The sequence below is a fragment of the Poecilia formosa genome, unplaced genomic scaffold (genome assembly GCF_000485575.1).
Source record: "Poecilia formosa unplaced genomic scaffold, Poecilia_formosa-5.1.2 Scaffold77, whole genome shotgun sequence".
Classification (NCBI taxonomy): Eukaryota; Metazoa; Chordata; class Actinopteri; order Cyprinodontiformes; family Poeciliidae; genus Poecilia; species Poecilia formosa.
Genome location: NW_006800016.1, coordinates 996,783 through 1,016,285, shown reverse-complemented (window position 1 = coordinate 1,016,285; position 19,503 = coordinate 996,783). Strand labels below are relative to the sequence as shown.

Here is a 19,503-nt window from a genome sequence, read left to right as displayed (position 1 = left end):
CTCTGGGACTTTAGTCAAAATGCCGTTTGACAAGAACTCCAACCTCTAGGTTTTTAGTTAAACGTTGTTTAACTGGGACTGTAACTCTCTGGGACTTTAGTCCTTCTTTCTCAGTGCATACACACAAGGCCCAGGTTTAGCCCATCAAACTCAGATACGATCGCACATGTAACACAAGACCGTGTCTTTAAACAGTGTGTTTACTGTCACACCTTAAATCGTTGGTGACGGATTTAAAAATACGACTATGCCAATTAGGATGTAGGCATTTTTATTTCTATTCTAATGCAGCCGCTTCAGAACTTGTAAGTGAAGTAAGCATTAACTTAAGGCATGTCCTGGTTTTCATAACCACATTTGGATGGTTTTGTTGTGCTAACATAAAGATTTAAATCAAAATTCTGACAGTAAAATATTATTTACTAGATGTATTTATTGTTGTCTTGATTTCTATAAAAGAATAAAAAAAAGTTTAGAATAAACACCCACTACATTAGGTAATTGTTTTCAAGTAAATGTGCTTATTGCACAGCCTGCTAACAAACATGCTGCTCATAGCTTGCCAGCTATGCTTTTAAAACAGTGTTATATGAATAATAATGTTTGCTGACACTCTTAGTTTCCAGTTTGTGGCTGTCCTTTCCTAAAGTCCAAGGAAGCGGTATTAGTTTTATTTTAAACAGCTGACCGGCAGTGCACAGCAGTAGGTGCAGTAGGGGGGAAAATGTTGAAAGAGTGACTGGAAATAACTCCATCCACTCTGGCATCTCCATTAAAGGATTTCAATCCATGCAAACCTTCTGATGGATTTTTATATTTTTTAAACATATTTGAAACTCGTGGTATGCTGTGATATACTGTAGGTCCTCACACAAAGTTGATTTTTTGTTTTATCCAAGGTAAAAAAAAATAAAAAAACCCCCACTAAACTGAAGTTTAATTATTTTTATTAATTCGTAGTAATAATTGTGATTTTTGTAATGTAAACTTGAATAAATAATGGTGCTTACACAAACATTTCAAACAAAAACGTACAACATAATTTAATTGCTATTTAATTGCAGAAAATCTGCTACCTCACTGGTAGTGTGCAGCAACAGGTCAGGGTGGGCACAATTTGATATACCTGGTATTGTAGTTGTTGTTTATCACATGCAATAATTTCATCAAAGATAAAACATAAAGACCTAAATCAGTTTCTGACCAGCCCTGTAAAACACAGGGGCATTTGACCTGATGGAGAAAATGCAGCCATTGTGAAACTTCACTTGAAGGAGCCTGAGAATAGCTGGGCTACTAATGACTCATCTTGCCTTAAGGGAGAAAATCTGATTAGCAAAAGCCTCAGGGACCATTAACTTTGTCTAACGCTCAGACACATATTTGAACGATCATGAAATTAGACATACTCACACACCTGGAGCGTGAGCTTAGAATAACGCGGTTTACTTTTTTGCCACTACAGAGTGAGAAGATGCACATTTGCCCGTTTTGGAGAATTATTTTTCCCCTACAGATTTTTTTGGGGTTTTGATCAATTAAGAGAAAAAGCTAGTCAAACCAGTCTGGTCCTATTTGAACAAGTAATTGCCCCCTAAATCTAAAACCTAGTTGTACCAACCAGCAGTAATTCAATAACAGGCAGTGAAACTTTTACACCACAATGGACGAATTGTGGCAGTCTCTTCTTTGAATTAAAATGTTTTAATTCAGCCACATTGATTGATGGCCAAACATTCTCCATCAGGATTTTCTTGCAGAAAGTTGAAATTACTGTTCCATTTGTTACGACAAGTCATCCATGTCCTCAAGCAGCTAAGCAACCCCAGAACATCACACTACCACCATGTTTACTCATAGTTTAAAAGTTATTTTTCTGTAATGGGACAGTTTTTTTTTTAGATGTAACAGGATCTAAATATTTCAAAAGGTTCCGCTTTGTGCCACAAAATATTTTCCTAAAGGGGAAATTAGGATGTTTCTTGATAAATTAGAGACTAGCCTTTGCTTTCATTTTGGTTAGCCCTGTTTTCCCCCTTAGATTTCTCCCACAAAGTTTATTTTTGCCCTGCTTCTCTTTCTTATTGTGGAATAGTGAACACTGACCTTAACTAAGGCAAATTGGGCCTGCAGAGCTGCTGTTCTGACTTCTTTTGTGACCTCCTGGATGAGTCATGGATCCGGTTTTAGGATATTTTGGTAGATCAGTCACTTCTGCAAAGGTTCCCCGCTATTCAGTGTTTACCCCATCTGAGAATAATGGCTCTCTCTGTGGTTCACTGGAATCCTAAATGTTTGGAAATAGCTTTTTAACATTTTTCTAGACTGATGGAGGTCAATAACTTTTTCATTTGTTCTTGGATTTCTTTCAATACGAGTATGATTTGTTTGTTTTAAGATGTTTTAGCCTACTTCGTGTTATCAAACAGGTTCATTTTAAGCGAATTCTTGACTTTACTACTCAGAAAAGGGTGTGGACAGTGAAACTAATCAAAAAAAAAAAAGAAAAAAGTGATCAATCACAATTATTTCAGGATTTGCCCAGGAGGCCAATTAAAACTTAGGGCCAGGTTGATTTGGAACCTTTTTCCTTCGTAAATAAGTAAATGGAAAAATGCAGTTTTTAATTATTCTTGTTTGACATTCAAATGTATTTGATCATCTGATACATGCAAGATTGACAAAAAAAGAAAAAAAGGATCTTTTTCCCTGCCCTGTAGTTGTAAAACACAAACTCTAGGAATGCAACTTAGATCAGTTGTTGTCTACGGAGGCCTTAGCAAAAGCAGTGACTGTGCGTGCAAGGATGCTCAAGGACATTTCAGCACCTGTCTCAGACACTGCAGAGACGAAGCAGCCATCCGCTGGTGTGAGGAGGATGTCTCTTGTCATTTCCCCAGCAGGCCATGCATAATAAAAACAGTTGTGGTGCTGAGTTGACCTGATGCAGGAGTTACTGAGTGCGGAGCGCAGTGTGAGCCAGTTTCTGTCGTTCTTATTTTCTGCTTTGTAACGCTGTAGGAAGTTTAGCTGCACATCCCTGCTTCATTGTTCAGCCTGTCTTGTCTGTGTCTCTTCTCCACCCGAACATGACACCCTTTCGTCCCTTTTATCCCCCTCCCACAACTGCCTACCACTTTCTGCCGTTAGCTTGCTTGCTTCTTCTGCCTTTATATTTCTAGAGGAAACAGCAGCTATGGGATCAGATTAGCCAGGAGGATTCGTGATTAGAGAACGCTGTGAAAGTGCCCAAAAGGGGGTTGGATTTGTACGGGAGAATGTTAACGCTTGAATTCATGGACCTGCAGATTATGAACGCAAAGAAGGTTTACTAAAAAAAGAAGTAGGAAAGGCAGATTAGATATATTTGTAAGTTAGGAGCTTTACTTTCGACCTGGTCGGTGTATATTTAGGAAAATGAGGGCTTCCCATCTTTTCTAGCTTCTTCTCGTTGATTAATTGTAGCTACTGGCTCAGAAGATAAGATAAAAGAAACAACAGAATGAAGCAGCTTCCAGAGAGCATGAGTTATTAAATAGGACTGACTCCAAACTCTTATTTTGAATCATGTCCCGCGCTTTGCCCCCTCTTGCTTTCCCTTTTCCCGCCTCCTTGTGTGCACACACATCATCAGTCTCAGATTTATACGCATCCAAACGATAGCACATAATAATAGCTGCCAAAAGCGGCATAATACAGTTTAAGTGATGTATTTTATTGCAGTCCTTGAAATAAGCTCTACTGTTTGAAAGCTATAGGCCAATCATCAAACCACTGAGCTTCTCTCGCAAGTAAAACACACCGTACTAATGCACTCTGCACATGCAGCAGGATTTACAGGCCTTTTAGAGCAGACCTTTCAGCTTCAGATTCGCCTCGCGTTCCTGCTGATGCAGTTTCAGGTGAAGCGGCGCACTTTGGATTCGTTCTGATTCATCCCGGTGATTCACAGCTGTAGGGCCGCTCAAAACCATGAACTTAATTACTTTTGTGCACAAACAGATCTGATGGCAGAGAAAGCCATTTTCTTGATGGAGTGTCTGGAGGAGGCCTTTTATTCCGTTAAAGTCTGATGAATGAAAGCGGCTCAGGCGTGTGGTGGTATATGCGTTGCTTACTAAATTGCAATAAGATGAGACTCCGTGTCTCGGTGAGTTTACTCCAATGGTGCCACTGGAATTCGGTGCAGACTGTAAGAAATGATGCTGTCTCATAGATGCGGGGGTATTTGTACCGCAAGCAGAAGAGCCAGTGGTTGATGACGCAAAGCAGAAAAAGTACTCGGTAACTGATGACGTTTTACTGGCATTGTAATCATTACTTGGCATTTGATGATTACATGAATTTGAAGACATTGTTGGAGTTTTCCTCACCTTAATGTAGCAAAGAGAAGCATAGGGTTGCCCCTCTCCTGCTTGTCGCTGCACACTGCTGCTTCAACTGGCTGAAAGAAGGCTGCTTGATGTTTCTTTTGCTTTCAAATAAAAATGTGTAGGCTTTGAGTAGTGGCACGACATTTGGCTGGTGTTGCTTCTAAGTTCTAACTTAAACATTGGTGTCAAATTCAAAAGTACCAAGAGATGAATGTTTATTTTTGCACTTCATAAGAATAGGTGAACAAAAAAAAAAAAGAAAGTTTTTATTTTAAACACAGCTTGCGGAAGGCTATCACTGCTAAAATTTGATACATTTGTAAATGCTTCTCAGGTTTTTTATTTTAAATTAACTCTCTTAATATAAATATAGCCCTTACACATTTGCATAGTTTTTATTCCCAAATTGTTTAAGGTTTTATGTTAAAATCTTCTCCATATTCTGTTTTCATTTTTTATTTTTGCAATAGCCTACTGAGTATTTTTATGCATCTTCATGCAAAAGTTATTCACTACCAACTCATTGTATCAGGAGCTGGCTTAAGATGGCCTCGTGAATGCAGCAGTACAAGAGTTTGAACTGTTTATACTTCTATAAAAAGGTGACTTCAGACTAAGTGGAAGGAAGTGCATTGAACCGACAGTCATCTGCAGTAGTGTAGAAGCAGTTGTAGCTCAGGCCGAGCTCTTCCTGCCTGCGGAGTTTAGTAAGACCATATAGCTTCTGCTTCCAGTTAGTCCAAAGTGGGATGACTTTGTTTCTGAGTGCTGTGATGTGGAAGCAAGATGGCGAATCAATATTAATATCTCAGTTCTCTGGCCACTACAGAGACAAATTGGGTGTTGTCAGGAGATCAATGTATCTCTCTTTTATTCATTTAAGAATAGTTCAGCATCAAACATCTCAGCCAAAAAGCCTCTTTGGCAGTCCACAGAAAGGAACAAGCAACCTTTTTCCTCACTCAACCTTTTTTTTTTTAATGTATGAGTTGGATGTATAAATAGAGATTATCACTGTAAATAGTCTTTCATTCTCATTTTCCAACACTTTTCCCTGTGTTGTGTCTGTACAATCTAGTTTAGATCCGATCAAATGAATCCGTCTCAGCACAACGATTATTGAAACCCAGACTTACGTAGTCATGATGCAACCGTCTCGTCTGATTCACCGGATCTTTGAGGTAGGCGTCTGGGTTCGCACGCGCCCTCTGGTGTGTCACTTCCGTTGCTCCGCACTCTAATGGGGAGCCCTGCTGAAAAATTCATCGTGTCACATTAAGTATGCAATATTTGCAGTGGAAAACAACCAGAATACAACTTGAGTGACGAGCGGCATTACATCCTCTCAGGGTCAGCGTCGCATGCAGAGAGAGAGGAAGAGAGAGAGCAGAAGCTTTAATGAACACACGAGAAGAGCCGCATGGATAACATGATGGCGACCAGGTCAGAGCGTACAGACATTTTTGCACCCTTGTTTCGTAGATAAAAAGACTCTCTGTTTGGCTCTCGGTGCCAGAGCCATAAAATATTAGTCTAGACTTTTATCTTGAAGCCCACGTGAAGCTTAAACCATGAAGTATCGAAGATAAAAGGACCGGGTGAGTTAAATAAGACTTCAAACGTAACCTAAGTAATTCTTAAAATGGCAGCATTTGGCTGGAAAGTACATATTATCATCTCTTTAACAGCACATGGGCAAAAGATACCAAAAAGCAGCATATCAGAAAAGTGCTACAAAGCTATTTCTAAGGTTTTGGGACTTTAGTGAATAATGAGATTAAATATTTGGAAATATAGAAAACAGTGGGAAACCTTCAGAGGAGTGGCCAGACTACCTAAATTACTCCAAGAGTGCAACGACGCACGTAAGTGTTCTTACACAGTCGGTGTCCACGATTGCGAGAGGAAAGAGAGTGACCAACAGGAATGACAACACGAGTAGAAAGGACATCGTCATCAGTGAATATTGATGGAACTGTGAATTTTGCTCCGTTGCTGAAAACTCTGATCGATAATCCATAAACCATCAGTTTGTGACCTTATGATGCAGCAGGACTTTGATTCACATCACACCAGCAAGTCCACATCCAAATGGCTCAAATAATTATAATTATAATAATAAAAAAAATAAAACTTTGGCATGGCCTGGTCAAAATCTAGTTGTAAATCCATTTAGATGCTGTGGCATGACCTTAAACAGACTATTCTTGTTCAAAAACCCTTTAATGTAGCTGAATTAAAACAATTCTGCAAAGAAGAGGAGGGTAAAATTCAAAACTACAAAAAAAAAAAAAATCACAAATGCTTCATGACTGTTTTTGCTTAAAACATTTATTACATGTGGCCAGGTTGATGTGATTAGCTTTTCTTTTCCCCTCCTGCAGTAAATAAAATTATTATTTAAAAACAATATTTTATGCTCAAATTATCACATCTGACCGTAATTCGTTTGATGATCGGAACCATTAAAGTATCTCAAAAAAGTAAATCTCTAAGGGTGTAAATATTCATAATACTGACCACGCCATTTGGAGGAACAGTGAGAAAGCAGTTTTATTTTGTACCGTAAGCCTGTTTATTTTAGAACAAAGTAAATTTATTCAGCACTTATTCTGTACTTTCAAGCAGGTTTTTCATCAATGGGCACATCTGCTTTTTAAAAAAAAAAAAAAAAAAAATCATCCTGCTGACTCGGGTGTTTCACCTCCACACTTTGAAACTGAACTCTCCCTCACTAAAATCTATTTCAAACCAATTAAAGTTAGCATTCAATAGCAAACAGACATTTTTTTATTGTTCTTACTCCATGAAAGTCTTTTTGCTTCTGGCATTTATCACACCATTAGAATCACACACAACCTTCCATAATGTTCCACACAACTTATGTTTTTTTTCCCCTGAATTATATTAAATATGAATACAAATCTTCCTGCTCCACATTGAGGACAGCACTACCTTTAGCAAATATGAGCTTAGTGAGATGCGAACTGCTCTACTTCCGTCTTTGTTTAAGTGGACTGCATTTGCTTCCCGCCTCTCATTCTTTTTAAGTTATTGCCTTGAGCTTCTGGGAGCAATATACATAACTCATATTGTTCAGACACAGACAGTCGTGCTTATTTCCCCCCTGATCACATGCAGACAAACGGGCTCATATAAAAGAGCCTGGCCGACATTCATGCACAATAAGCAACGCGAGTGCTACACGCAGCTGCTGACAGGAGGCGTATTGATGACGGTGGATCATTGAAGGAAGGGCTAATAAACGGACAGCGGCTGTCGCTGACAGCGAGATGGAGATAGCGTGAAGGGGAGGCGGGGAGGGAAACTATCAGCTCCGTGAGAGATCAAGATGTGGGCTGACTCCAGTGATGGGAAGATTAGGGGTAGAAAAAAAACAGCAGAGAAAGAAAAGAGGGAGGAGTTGTTGCATGTTGGCGGGGAATGAAGAGAGTCGTCATTGATCTGCAGACAGAGGCCATCATTCCTGCTCAGTGAACACAGGAGTACAGCAGGGGAGGGCAGGGAGACAGAGGAGGAGGACAGGGTGACGATCTGGAGGTTTTAAGTTTGGGTTTCTGTCTTTTAGTTCATTTAAGTTCATCTCAAGTTGTCCGTTTGACCATCTGGTTTGCATGGTTAATTTTGCTTTGTTCGCTGCCGTCTACTTTACTTTTTTAAATTTGTTTCACTTCTTTTCATACATTTTCTTCAGTTCTACATCATGTAAAGTTTATTTATTTGATGTTTTGTGTTTGGGTTTTTTGTCTGGTCTTAATCTAACGTTTGTACATACACACACTGGTCATCTGAATGACAAGTGTTTTGTAAATAATGTCTGATTTAATTTGAATTTGACTTGTGCAGCACACATGAAAGTAGTCAGTGTCTTACCTAAAGTCCAGCGCAGTCAGAGTCAACTTCATTACCTCATTTTTGCATGAAAATGCTATTTACGTTCATTTACATGTCATTTTTTATTGATAACTGATAACCACTTGTAACAGCAGCAGATTCTAAATAAAACAAAGAGGATGAAGTTAGTTACATAACAATGAAAGCATTAAAATATGACACATTGTGTGGTTTAATATCTATGCGAAGGCCCTTCTAGGGATAGTCATTGCAAATTTGCCAAGTCTGCTACATATAAAATGTACATACTTATCCCTGCCAAATGAATAAAATGAGAAATAACAAATCTAATAATAAACATTAAAAGGAAAGCATCCAACCCCAGAAGCCTTTGCAGATAGCATTTTGCCATCAGCACGTTGCACTCTTAGTAGTCTGGAAAAGAGCATGTGTGAATATGCTGAGTTCACAGCAAGCAGCCTGTGTTTATCTTCGATGGGAACGTGTGAGGTAATGTGCAGCTAGCAGATGCCAAACAGGCAGGGAGTGAAAAAAGGACGCAATCACAGAGGAAGAAGGAAAGACACAACGGTTGTTTCTCCTATTCACTGTGGCCTGACTCAAAAAAAAAAAAAACCTCATCATTTGTGAGTGTTTGTCTGACATCTCTGTTTAAATTTGACCCCTCGCTGCTGCAGATGGAGGGATGGAGTGAAAAAAAAAAAGAATCAAAGCTAAACCAGAGTTGGCAGTTGGGGAGACGTTCACCACCGTACAGGAATAGATCGAGACAGAGTCGAGGCAGCCAGGAGAGCGGTGGAGACAGGATGGACAGTGATAGAGACAGTCAGACTGGTTGACTCATTCTTATGATGTCAGATCTTGTAAGAAGTCTCCACCGAGCCGGGCCGACACGCTCGAGCTGGCAGCGATCCGTAACGCCATGCTAAAATCTTTGCTCTCTCAGTGAACATGTGCAGCCATGAAGCTCCGAATGCTGGCAGCGAGATCAAGGGCTAAACAGGGAAACTCGGCGCCGCAGCTGATTTTCTGCTCCGCGTGGTTGTAATATATTCCAGCATGAGAAATATCTTGGAAAAGGAAAACGCTGGGGGAGAGACACGCAGATGGGTGCAACTTTTCTTTGATGACGATGGCGTGCTCTCGTTTGCAGTTGGCCTCGGGGCAGACACAGAGGAGCGGCTGGTCGAGCATCTCCTAAACCCGGCACATTACAACAAGCTGATCCGACCCGCCACTAATGGGTCTGAGCTGGTTACCGTGCAGCTGATGGTGTCGTTGGCCCAACTCATCAGTGTGGTGAGTATCAATGTGACTTTGTCTCAGTGTGTCCTACTTTTTGTGGAGTTACAATCCACAGGTTGTGTTTCATTTCCTTGGGGTGATTAGTAAAAGGACTCAAACCAAGCAGTGCTGATGATACGTGGCTAAATGAAAGCTTCTCCTTTTACACGAAACCCTGAGTGCATTTTTGTTTGACCTCAGGGCCTTCTAACAGTATTTAGCTTCACCCGTCTTCCCATGAGCTCACCTGCCCCCACAGCAGGATGCAGCCACCGCCGTGTCTCAATGCGAGGAACGTGAAGGCCTTTCTAATCCTAAACACATTGTACAGAGTTAGACCCAGATGTTTTTTGGGTAAAACCTGCACAGAGTTGTCTAAAAGCATAAATATGCAAGGATACAGATGTGCAAAATCTTGAGTCATTCTAAGTTTTTGACAGCCAAACTCTAAAGCCTTTAAAATTATCTCGATTATTTTTTCTTGAGACTTTTTTTTTTTAATCTATGAACTTTTAGTGCTTCTAGCACTCAGACTTAAGACTGCAAGAACTTTAGTCAAGTGGCATAAGGCATCTCTCAGGTCATCTGTTAGTTCTTTGTTTTTGTTTTTTTGTAGAGAGATGTCTGTTAAATATGCTATAATGAATCTAACATAATCAGTCTAGCTCCCCATGTATTCTTTTCCCCTAGATTAAAAGCATAAACAGCAGAAAGTTTGGGGAAACCGTTAAACAAAAACACCTTAAAAGATTACAAAAAAAGTAATCTTTTTGGAGGAAAACATAAAAAAATAAAAATTAAAAAAAACTTTGCACAGTGTGGCATTTGAAAAGCTCCCCCAATCACAGAAGGATGACAATGGTTTCATTATTTAAATGTGTTTTTGTGTTGTCTTTCAGCATGAAAGAGAGCAGGTGATGACCACCAATGTCTGGCTGACACAGGTGAGACTTCACACGCCTCATCACATCCAGCCACCTCACCAAACACACACACAGGCAAAAAACAATTCATACAAAAAAAAAAAAGCGTTTTGGGTCCTCTCCACATGGAAACATTTCCTGTAATGTTTTCATCCATACAGAAAAACAGAGAATGGCCCAAAATGCTATTTTATGCTACGTTTTACTCCCCTTGGCCTGTTGGTGGCACTAAGCATGGAGGATGGGACATGCAAATAAAGCCTCGAAAAGGGCAAAAATACGCTACTTGAGATTTTAAACTGTGAAGAACTTGGATGCTACTGAATATGTACAAAGTAACAATGATTAAACCTTTCTTTATAGCACGGCTCATTACATCATACCCACACAGCACAGCGCAGTAGAGCCAGGTGGCTCTACAGTGTCAGTTCCTACAGTAAATTAAGTCATCTTTTGAGAGACAAAATACTTCTTCACTGTACGTTTACAAATGAAGTGATGGATGCTGCAGAACGCTACGTCATGTCTTCGTCTGTGCAGTCCATCCTGATCCACTTTGTGTGTCGCAAAGTGGGTCTGCTCTCCACCCAGCAGTCCACGGTGGAAGGTTTTGCGTGCCATCTGTGTTCGCTCTGCTGAGGATAAAGTAAATTTAACTTGGGTGCAGAGCTCTGTGAAAATTTGTCTGCAGTTACTATCAGACAAACATGCTGGGGGTTTGTTTATGTAACCTGGTCAGGACAGTTCTGACTGAAGCAATATTTGCTTTTTTTAAATACTACTAGTAGGATGTATAAACTGTTATGACTCTGCAGAACAGAACAGAGCAGATCAGACAATATCAAAGTTTGTTTTTATTTCATTTGAAATGGGTTTGCAAATCCAGTGTGTGTTTACATTAATGTAAACACACACTGGATTTGCAAACCCATTGTATAATTATACAATTGCTAAAATCTGCATCAATATCAAAATAACATTAACAAACATTATTTTTGAAGAATTTTTGGCTCTTTTGTTTTAATAAATCCAACTAGATGAGGAATGCGTATGTCCTTTACCCTACAACTTTCAGATGTACTCCTCCTCGAACTCATCTGAATCAAATCACAGCAGCAGCTCTGCAGAGGCCTATCAATCATTTGATTCAGGTGTGTTGGAGAAGGGATTCATCTAAAAGCTGCAGGACAGTTGTTCTCCTGGGCGCCTATGAATTAGAGGAGGATGCTGAGGATGAAAAGTAGATGATTCGTTGTGACACAAATCAAGAAAATATATTCTGTTGTGTTGAAACCACTTTCATATCAAGAAAAACAAACAAACATCCTGTGGTTCCTACATTTCAGTTTGTGCTCTCTGCCTCATAGTGAGACACACACACACACACACACACACACACACACACACACACACACACACGCAAACGCTTGCAACGTGAGCAGGCGCAGATTTATGACTGGTAGCCAAGCGTAGAATGACTATGAGGGCTCGATACATCCCTCACCATCAGAAAGTCGGAAAACCGAGGACAGCCATCCTGAGCCCAAACAAACCAATGATTATAGTGTTTCACGGCTGCTGCAGACGGTATAGCTTGGACCAAAGCTCGGTGTTGTAGCGACAGCCTAGGTTTCACATCTTTTCCATCGACTTGTAAGAAACGAAAAGCAAATTCTCTGCTCCCTGCTATCTTCTTGCTGCTGTGACTAAGCACGTTGTTTTTGCTGGCCCTCAGGAGTGGCAGGACTATCGGCTGACCTGGGTCCCCGAGGAGTTCGACGGAATGATGAAGGTCAGGCTGCCCTCAAAACACATCTGGCTTCCTGACGTGGTCCTCTACAACAAGTGAGTCACCCTCTCATGCTCTCGGCCTCACTTAGAAAAGATAAACTGACACACGAATGCCACTGCACGACGCCCAGCGAAGACATGTGGGTTTCCTTTTCCTGACCACGTTCTAAGCCGGTTCTCTGGTCAGGGTTGTCCAGTGAAAGCGGACGTGGCAATTAAATAGTCATTTTAAGCGGGTGATACGTTGAAGTTTGCAACACATGACTGAATACGTCAACTAGAATCTCCTCTCGTTGCTCATGCTACCATGCTGCTCCACCACTGCAGACATGTCTGAAAGATTCAATCATCTTCGCTGCACACTGACGTCCTGTGGAGGAACAGACATGCAGCAGATGTCATATGCGATCATGTAAAAGTATTCGCACTCCTCAAAACGTTGCACATATTGTCAGGTTATAACAAGCTTCAGAAAAGAAGGCTTAACATTCGGGTCCCTTTTCGGTGCTACCACTAAATGAAGTCCAATGCAACCCATTGCCTTCGGAGTCCATCTCTGTGTAGTTCAGTCTTAGCCTGTGGTCCAATGCATAAGTTTGATAGAGAGCATAGTCGAACAAACAAGTGAGGAATGACCCTGGAGAGGTCAACGATAAGGTTGCGGCAAGAAGAGCATAAAGTAGAGAAGCAGCCAAGAGGCCTTTGGTTACTCTGGAGGAGCTGCAGAGATCCACAGCTCTGCAGGGAGAAACTGCCAATGGGGCAACTATTGCTTGTGTATGTCACTAATCTGGCTTTAAAGGAAGAGTAACGAGAAGAAGGACATTGATGTGAGAGGGCATTCAGGAAGTGCAGTTCATCACAAACCATGAAGGAACAAAGCAAATATGTGGAAGAAGGTGTTACAGTTAAAGCATAACGTGTGGCTAGAAAGCAACACTGCAACTAACACACCGTGAAACACAGAGGTGGTAGAATAATGCTGTGGGGATGATTTGTATTGCTCTATTAGTAGTGTCAAGGAAACTATCTAGAAAAGATGGATGTAGCGAAATACAGGGTAAGTATGGAAGAAAAGCTAATTGAGTCTCCACAGACTTGAGACTGGGCCGAATATAAAATCCAAAGAAGAGAAATGAAGAAAAAAAATGTTGTTTTTTTGATATGGAAAGCTGGTTGGAGAAATACTTCTAAATGTTTATAGCTGAAACTGCAGCATAAGATGGGTTTCACACAGGAGTTGCACAAGGCCACTATATATTTCTGAAGATGTTTTGCTATATTTTTTTCTATGGCTCTGTGTCGTCTAATATTTACCTTAAGCTGCAGCTGTGCTGTAAAGGCTTTCATAAAGCCAGAACATACTGAAGTGTACAAAGAGTACATACATTCTCATATCTTATGAGTGGACAGTGAATTTGCATTTCTATAACACATTGATTAAAAGTGTTTACTGCGGCTACATCTCAGAGTGATCCAAGTGGAAAGAGGAAGGAAAACACTGCTTTTGTCACCATTTTTTTTTTCTGACAAAGATTGATAACCATGCATATTGATGCGCAGTGCATTAGAGCTGCTTTGCTGCGGGTGAAACGAACCTCATCAGATTTCATTCATCGTCAAAACCCATGCGCCTGAAGAGGGTTTGCTTGCACGTCTGAAGACGTTCCGGATGTCGCAGTCGGCTCGTCTCGGTGTAGTGGAAACTCCGTGTCAGCCTATGGTTTGCAAATCAGCTCATCAGAGAACAGGGATCTGTGTGACCTTCTCTTCTTTCGTTACTGTAGAGATGATTAAAAGATCACTGACCCACCTCACTCTGGATAAAGTGATCCTGATAATCCCGTGGACCCCAGGCCAGCACGCCAATCCCCAATTCTCAGCTGCTGTCGCTTTCTTGAGCAAAGGGATTATTTCATTGTATAACAGCATCAGAGATATATTGTTTGCAAATTCAGAATTATTTTTTGAGTTAATGCTCTGGAGAGAACAGGAAAAATAACTGCTGGTTACTTTTCTTGCATCACATTTACCCCCCAAATCTGAGTTTAAATGTTTTTGGGTCACTCCAAACGAAAGAGTTTGTCTTAAGCATCAATGAACTTTGTTTCCTGTCTGAACCATCTATACCTTTATCATTTTCTTTAAATATCCAGGCACTTGTGTGAAGCATATTCACACTAAAAAATATATAATTTAAATTTTTCAGCTGAGAATGCTTCTCTGTTTATGTGTTCTGCTTTAAAATTAGAAATGTGTTGCTCTTCTCGGCCCATCAGTTCACACAAAAATGATGAAAATGTTATTTTTTTGAAGTGGAGGAGTCATGTGGAGCAATTATGAGTAGACAACAGCTGGTATAATCTTGTTTATAACATTTATTAACTAAAGATTTTTATGCATAGACTCGAGAATAGTGTTGGCGGTTCAATCTGAGACAAAGATAACCAGCGTAAATATAAAAGCTACTTGTAACTGAGTTGTCTCCTCCTTCCTCTCCCGCAGTGCGGACGGGGTCTATGAGGTGTCCTTCTACTCTAACGCGGTGGTGTCCTACGATGGCAGCATCTTCTGGTTGCCTCCAGCCATCTATAAATCGGCCTGTAAGATCGAGGTGAAGCACTTCCCTTTCGACCAGCAGAACTGCACGCTGAGGTTTCGTTCCTGGACCTACGACCGCACAGAAATAGACCTCGTGCTCCGCGCCGACGTGGCCAGCATGGATGACTTCACGCCCAGCGGGGAATGGGACATCATCGCCCTGCCGGGTCGACGAAACGAGAACCCGGCCGACCCCACCTACGTGGACATCACGTACGACTTCATCATTCGCAGGAAGCCGCTGTTTTACACCATCAACCTCATCATCCCTTGCGTGCTCATCACCTCGCTGGCCATCCTGGTCTTCTACCTGCCGTCCGACTGCGGAGAGAAGATGACGCTGTGCATCTCTGTGCTGCTCGCGCTCACCGTCTTCCTGCTGCTGATCTCCAAGATCGTCCCGCCAACTTCCCTGGACGTTCCTCTGGTGGGGAAGTACCTGATGTTCACCATGGTCCTGGTCACTTTTTCCATAGTTACCAGCGTGTGCGTGCTCAACGTCCACCACCGCTCGCCCACCACGCACACCATGCCTCCCTGGGTGAAACTGGTGTTCCTCAACAAGCTTCCCGCCCTGCTCTTCATGCGACAGCCGAGGAACAGCAGCGAGCGCCAGCGGCTACGCCAGCGGAGGCGAGCGCAGGAGCAGAAGGAGGGCGGGCGCAGCGGGGAGCCGGCGGCCCTGATGGTCGGCCTCGGGCTCGGTGTCGGCGGCAGTGGCGGGAACGGAGGGGGGACCTCATCGTCTGTTTTCGGGAAGGATGACGGGGACCCTTGCACGTGCTACGTGAACCGGGCATCCGTCAAACAGTTTGGAGGGGAACTGGTGGGTGCCGGAGGGGGATCAACGGACGGTCTGAACAGAGTGAGGGAGGGCCGGGAGGGCGGTTCTGGAAACCTGCCCCGGGGGAAGCAGGCGGCTGGAGGTCCGGCTTTGACTCAGGCCTTGCTGGCTCAAGCCTGTCCAGGATTCGATGAGGCGGTGGAAGGAGTTCGCTTCATTGCCAACCACATGAAGAGCGAAGATGACGATCAGAGTGTAAGTATTACATTTTCACAACTCTTTTCCACGTCCTTTTTACTATAAATGGGGCATGGGTTTTTTCAGTTTCAAGTGTTGTCTTTGATTTGATTTGATTTGATTTAGAACATCACTGTTTTAACCCCTTCTAAAAAAGTTGCATCAGACCAGCAATCCACTTCAAATTCTTGTTGGTGAGAGGACTAAACAGGAAAGTGTTGCTCCGCCCAATCCCGATCTGTCGCGGTCAGTCAGCTGCGTAAAATGGTCAAAAGCAAATGGATAGACCATTCACAACCTAAATACCAGAGAAACATCACCCATCAAAATATTGCAGTTTCTAAACATTAAAAGACATTGTTGAGTGGTAAGACATTTACAACCACAATGTGGTTGTTTATTCTTTTTACAACTAAAAATCAGAAACGTTTGACACCTGGTTATGGTCGCCTCCTCTGAGTTAATATTTTGTGCAACCACCTTTCACTGAGTCTTTCAACGTGTCTGCCAGCATCTAGAGGCTGAAATCTAAGTCAGATTGTCAAGGTTGTGGGCAGGAGAATGGGATTGTCATGGAATTAATAATTCAAGGAAGGTAAGGAAAATACTTACAAAAGGTGAAACAACGATGGTGTGGGATGACATGGAGATAGGAAACAAAGGAAACCAGGGAGCAGAAATATACTGAGGAAGTGAAGTGAGTGGCAAGGAAGCAGAGGGACGAATCAGAGGTAAACCAAGGCAGCTGGAGAACTAAGAGATGTGGAGCTGCTGGGCAGAGGAGCAAGACACCAGAGAGACGGAAAGACAGAATATGAACAAAGCAGAGAGAAAGACAAGGGGAGAAGAGACCAGAAACCAATATGAACAGTAAACAAAGAAGAAGACTAATCTAAAGTAACAACTCCAAAGCACAAATGCTGAAAAACAGTGAAGCAGCATAAGGGGCAAACCAAAACATATCAGCAAGTAAACAATAAACAAAACAGGAACATAAATAGTCCAGCTACCTTCGGATCGTAACACAGATTGCATCGAATGTCCGTGAACATCAGCTTTCAAGGTTCGCCACAGATTTCATGCGGGTTTGTTTAGGTCTGGACTTTGACTAGGCCATTTCACTTAGTTATTTGGCCATTTCATTTCCTTGTGGTCTGTGCAAAAGATTTTCTTCTTTTTTTTCGCTGTCTTCTCGTTACTTCTCACCATCTTCCCTGTTCCTTCCAAAACAAAAAAAAGCATTGCATTGCTATTAACTGTATCAGTTTAACTAATAACTCTTTTGGTGCCTAAAAGAGTTTTTTAATTTCAAATCGAATTGTTAATATTGTGATGTGGAGAAGAGACCTATTTTCATAATACATTCCTATCTTTCCTTTGATTATGTTTCCAGCTTATATTAAATATTTCATTATATCTTTTGCTCAAATGAATAAAATCTTTATTCTTTACGTTCAGCTTTAAGAACCTGCAGCTTTGCTGTCTCTCTTGCCTCCTGAGTTTGCTGATTTTCTGATAAGCTGCTTCTTGGTGCCATGTAAATTTTCTCCGGCTAATTGCTCTGCCAACACATGGCCTGTGATGACAAGTCTTTGCCGATGCTGTCGGCTCGCCTGAGTGTTACTCTGATTTAACTCCTCGTGGCTGCGTGTGGATCGGCTTAGCAGTGAGTCATTGTCTTTTATCCGAGCACATTACCAGCCATTATGGTTTCCTGAGCTGCTCAGATGAGTGCCACATCATGTTGTGTGGCTGCTCAGGTCCGTCGTTTAACTCTGCCTTCTGAAAATGTACGGGCTGCTGGAAGAGACCAGCAGCAGAGCAGACAGATCTGATGATGCAGCCGTAGCCCAGCGACTATCCAGCGGAGTATGTAATAATAGCAGCAGCATGACGTGTGCATAAAGAAGTGGGGGGAAAAGCCGAGGCGCTGAGATGGAGGAGTGAGGGTGTAGTGGGTTTTTTTTTTGTAACTCCTTTTTACCTGGAAACATAGAAAAGAACACAGGAGTTCACTATTTGTTCTGATTCCGTCCATCACAAACATGGTTTCTTTTCTGTAGCCATGAAAACTGAGTTAAAATCCTTCCTCTCTTGGTCCAGTGTGTAATTTTTCAGTTTCCTCTTCCCCCCCTACCCCTCTTCGCTTTCCCTCTCTCCTCTGCTCCCCTCCTCAAGTTATCATCACAGGGTTCAAATGTCAGCACCATCTCTGTGTCCTCCATCTCCTGGGTCTCTTACCTTCCTCTCCTCCTCCTCGACTCGAGTCGAACCTCATCAGAGCTGTGTGCCAGAAAGAGTCTCGACTCACATTAACCACTCACCTCCATTAACCCTGCGCAGGAAGGGGAGCCGATAGACAGAGACGACAGAACGCTGGATTCTGCTTACGGGGTTTTTTCTTACTTAGTGTTAATAGACAATCTTTTGCAAATTAAAGGCGGCAACAAAGCAACATCCCACATCAGAACAGGAGGAGTAAAAAACATTCCTTAACAGATAAAGTGGCTGCATAAAGCCTTCTTGCCAGTCAAACCTTTTCTGATTTTTAACCTGCACAGTTATAAACATGACTAATGTTTTCATATACAAAATAAAGAATCAGTATTGTTTATTTCGCTCTGCTTCTAAATTTGTCAAAGTTGTACAAACGAAAAAAAAAAAAATAGCATCTCCTGTAGAAAGGTGCTATTTGACTGAGTCCTTCCCATATTTATGGAGCACAAAGAGAAAAAAAAAAAGATCACTCTTTACAACTGAAACTCATAATTTGCAGCTAAACTGATATGGCTTTTAAAAAGCCTTGTACAATTCATGTCGTTCTGTCGGAAAAATTATATTCTGACGCATAAAACACACAGACGAACTGCCACAGACTCCAAATCTAAACTAGCTGATCACCATAGAGAGCCACAGTTCAGGAGGGGAAATCTATGGGAACATCTACAAATCGTTTGAACCTGGATTTTATGAAAGAACCAATAATAGGTAAGAATTCCCGCTTGTAGTTTCCCCCAAGCCATCTAAGATACATGGCAAATGTGAAAGAGGATGAAACCTAAACTGAAACTCACACACACAAAAAAAAATGTGTGCAGAAAAACCTTAACGCCTCAAATCACCTTAAACACACGATTCCCACGGTGAATCATGGTTGCAGATAGTTTCATGAGGCTGCAGAAGGCTGGGAGGGAGGCTCTGCTTCCAGCAGGCAGGAACCCCAAACACACAACCGGAGCGACGGTGGAGAGGTTTAGATCAGAGCATGTTTAGTGTCTTAATGTGGTTTTGTCCAAACATAAATCCAATTGGGAATCTGTGGTCAGACTTGAAAACTGCGGTTCAGAGGCTCCCGCCAACCCATCTGTCTGAGCTTGAGCTGTTTCAGAAAGAAGAATGTGCAAAGATTTTACTCTCTAGATGAGGAAGGCTGGTAGAGACAATAACAAAAAAATAAATAAATAACCTGGCTGCTACAAAATACTACTTCATAAAGGGTAATACGAAGCATGACCTGGTCTTTTCCTTTGTGCGTCGTCGTGGATTGGTCTTGTCACATGAACTAATACATTCAAGTGTGTGTTATAATATGACAAAATGTAAAAAAGTTGAAAGGTTATGAATACTTTTGCAA

At 41.7% G+C, this 19,503-nt stretch overlaps 1 protein-coding gene across 3 annotated transcripts in view; it reads left to right on the top strand.

The window, feature by feature from the left end:
- chrnb2 (cholinergic receptor, nicotinic, beta 2) overlaps positions 1-19,503 on the top strand; it is a 28,043-nt gene that overhangs the window by 2,722 nt on the left and 5,818 nt on the right. For all 3 annotated transcript variants that reach the window (XR_001662647.1, XR_001662646.1, XM_007556114.2), the window contains exons 2-5: positions 9,403-9,548; positions 10,433-10,477; positions 12,192-12,301; positions 14,753-15,887. Coding sequence is in view for 1 of the 3 variants with exons in the window: in XM_007556114.2 (XP_007556176.1) it covers positions 9,403-9,548; positions 10,433-10,477; positions 12,192-12,301; positions 14,753-15,887 (1,436 nt within the window). In the remaining 2 variants the exon portion in view is untranslated. The remainder of the gene's footprint in view (positions 1-9,402; positions 9,549-10,432; positions 10,478-12,191; positions 12,302-14,752; positions 15,888-19,503) is intronic.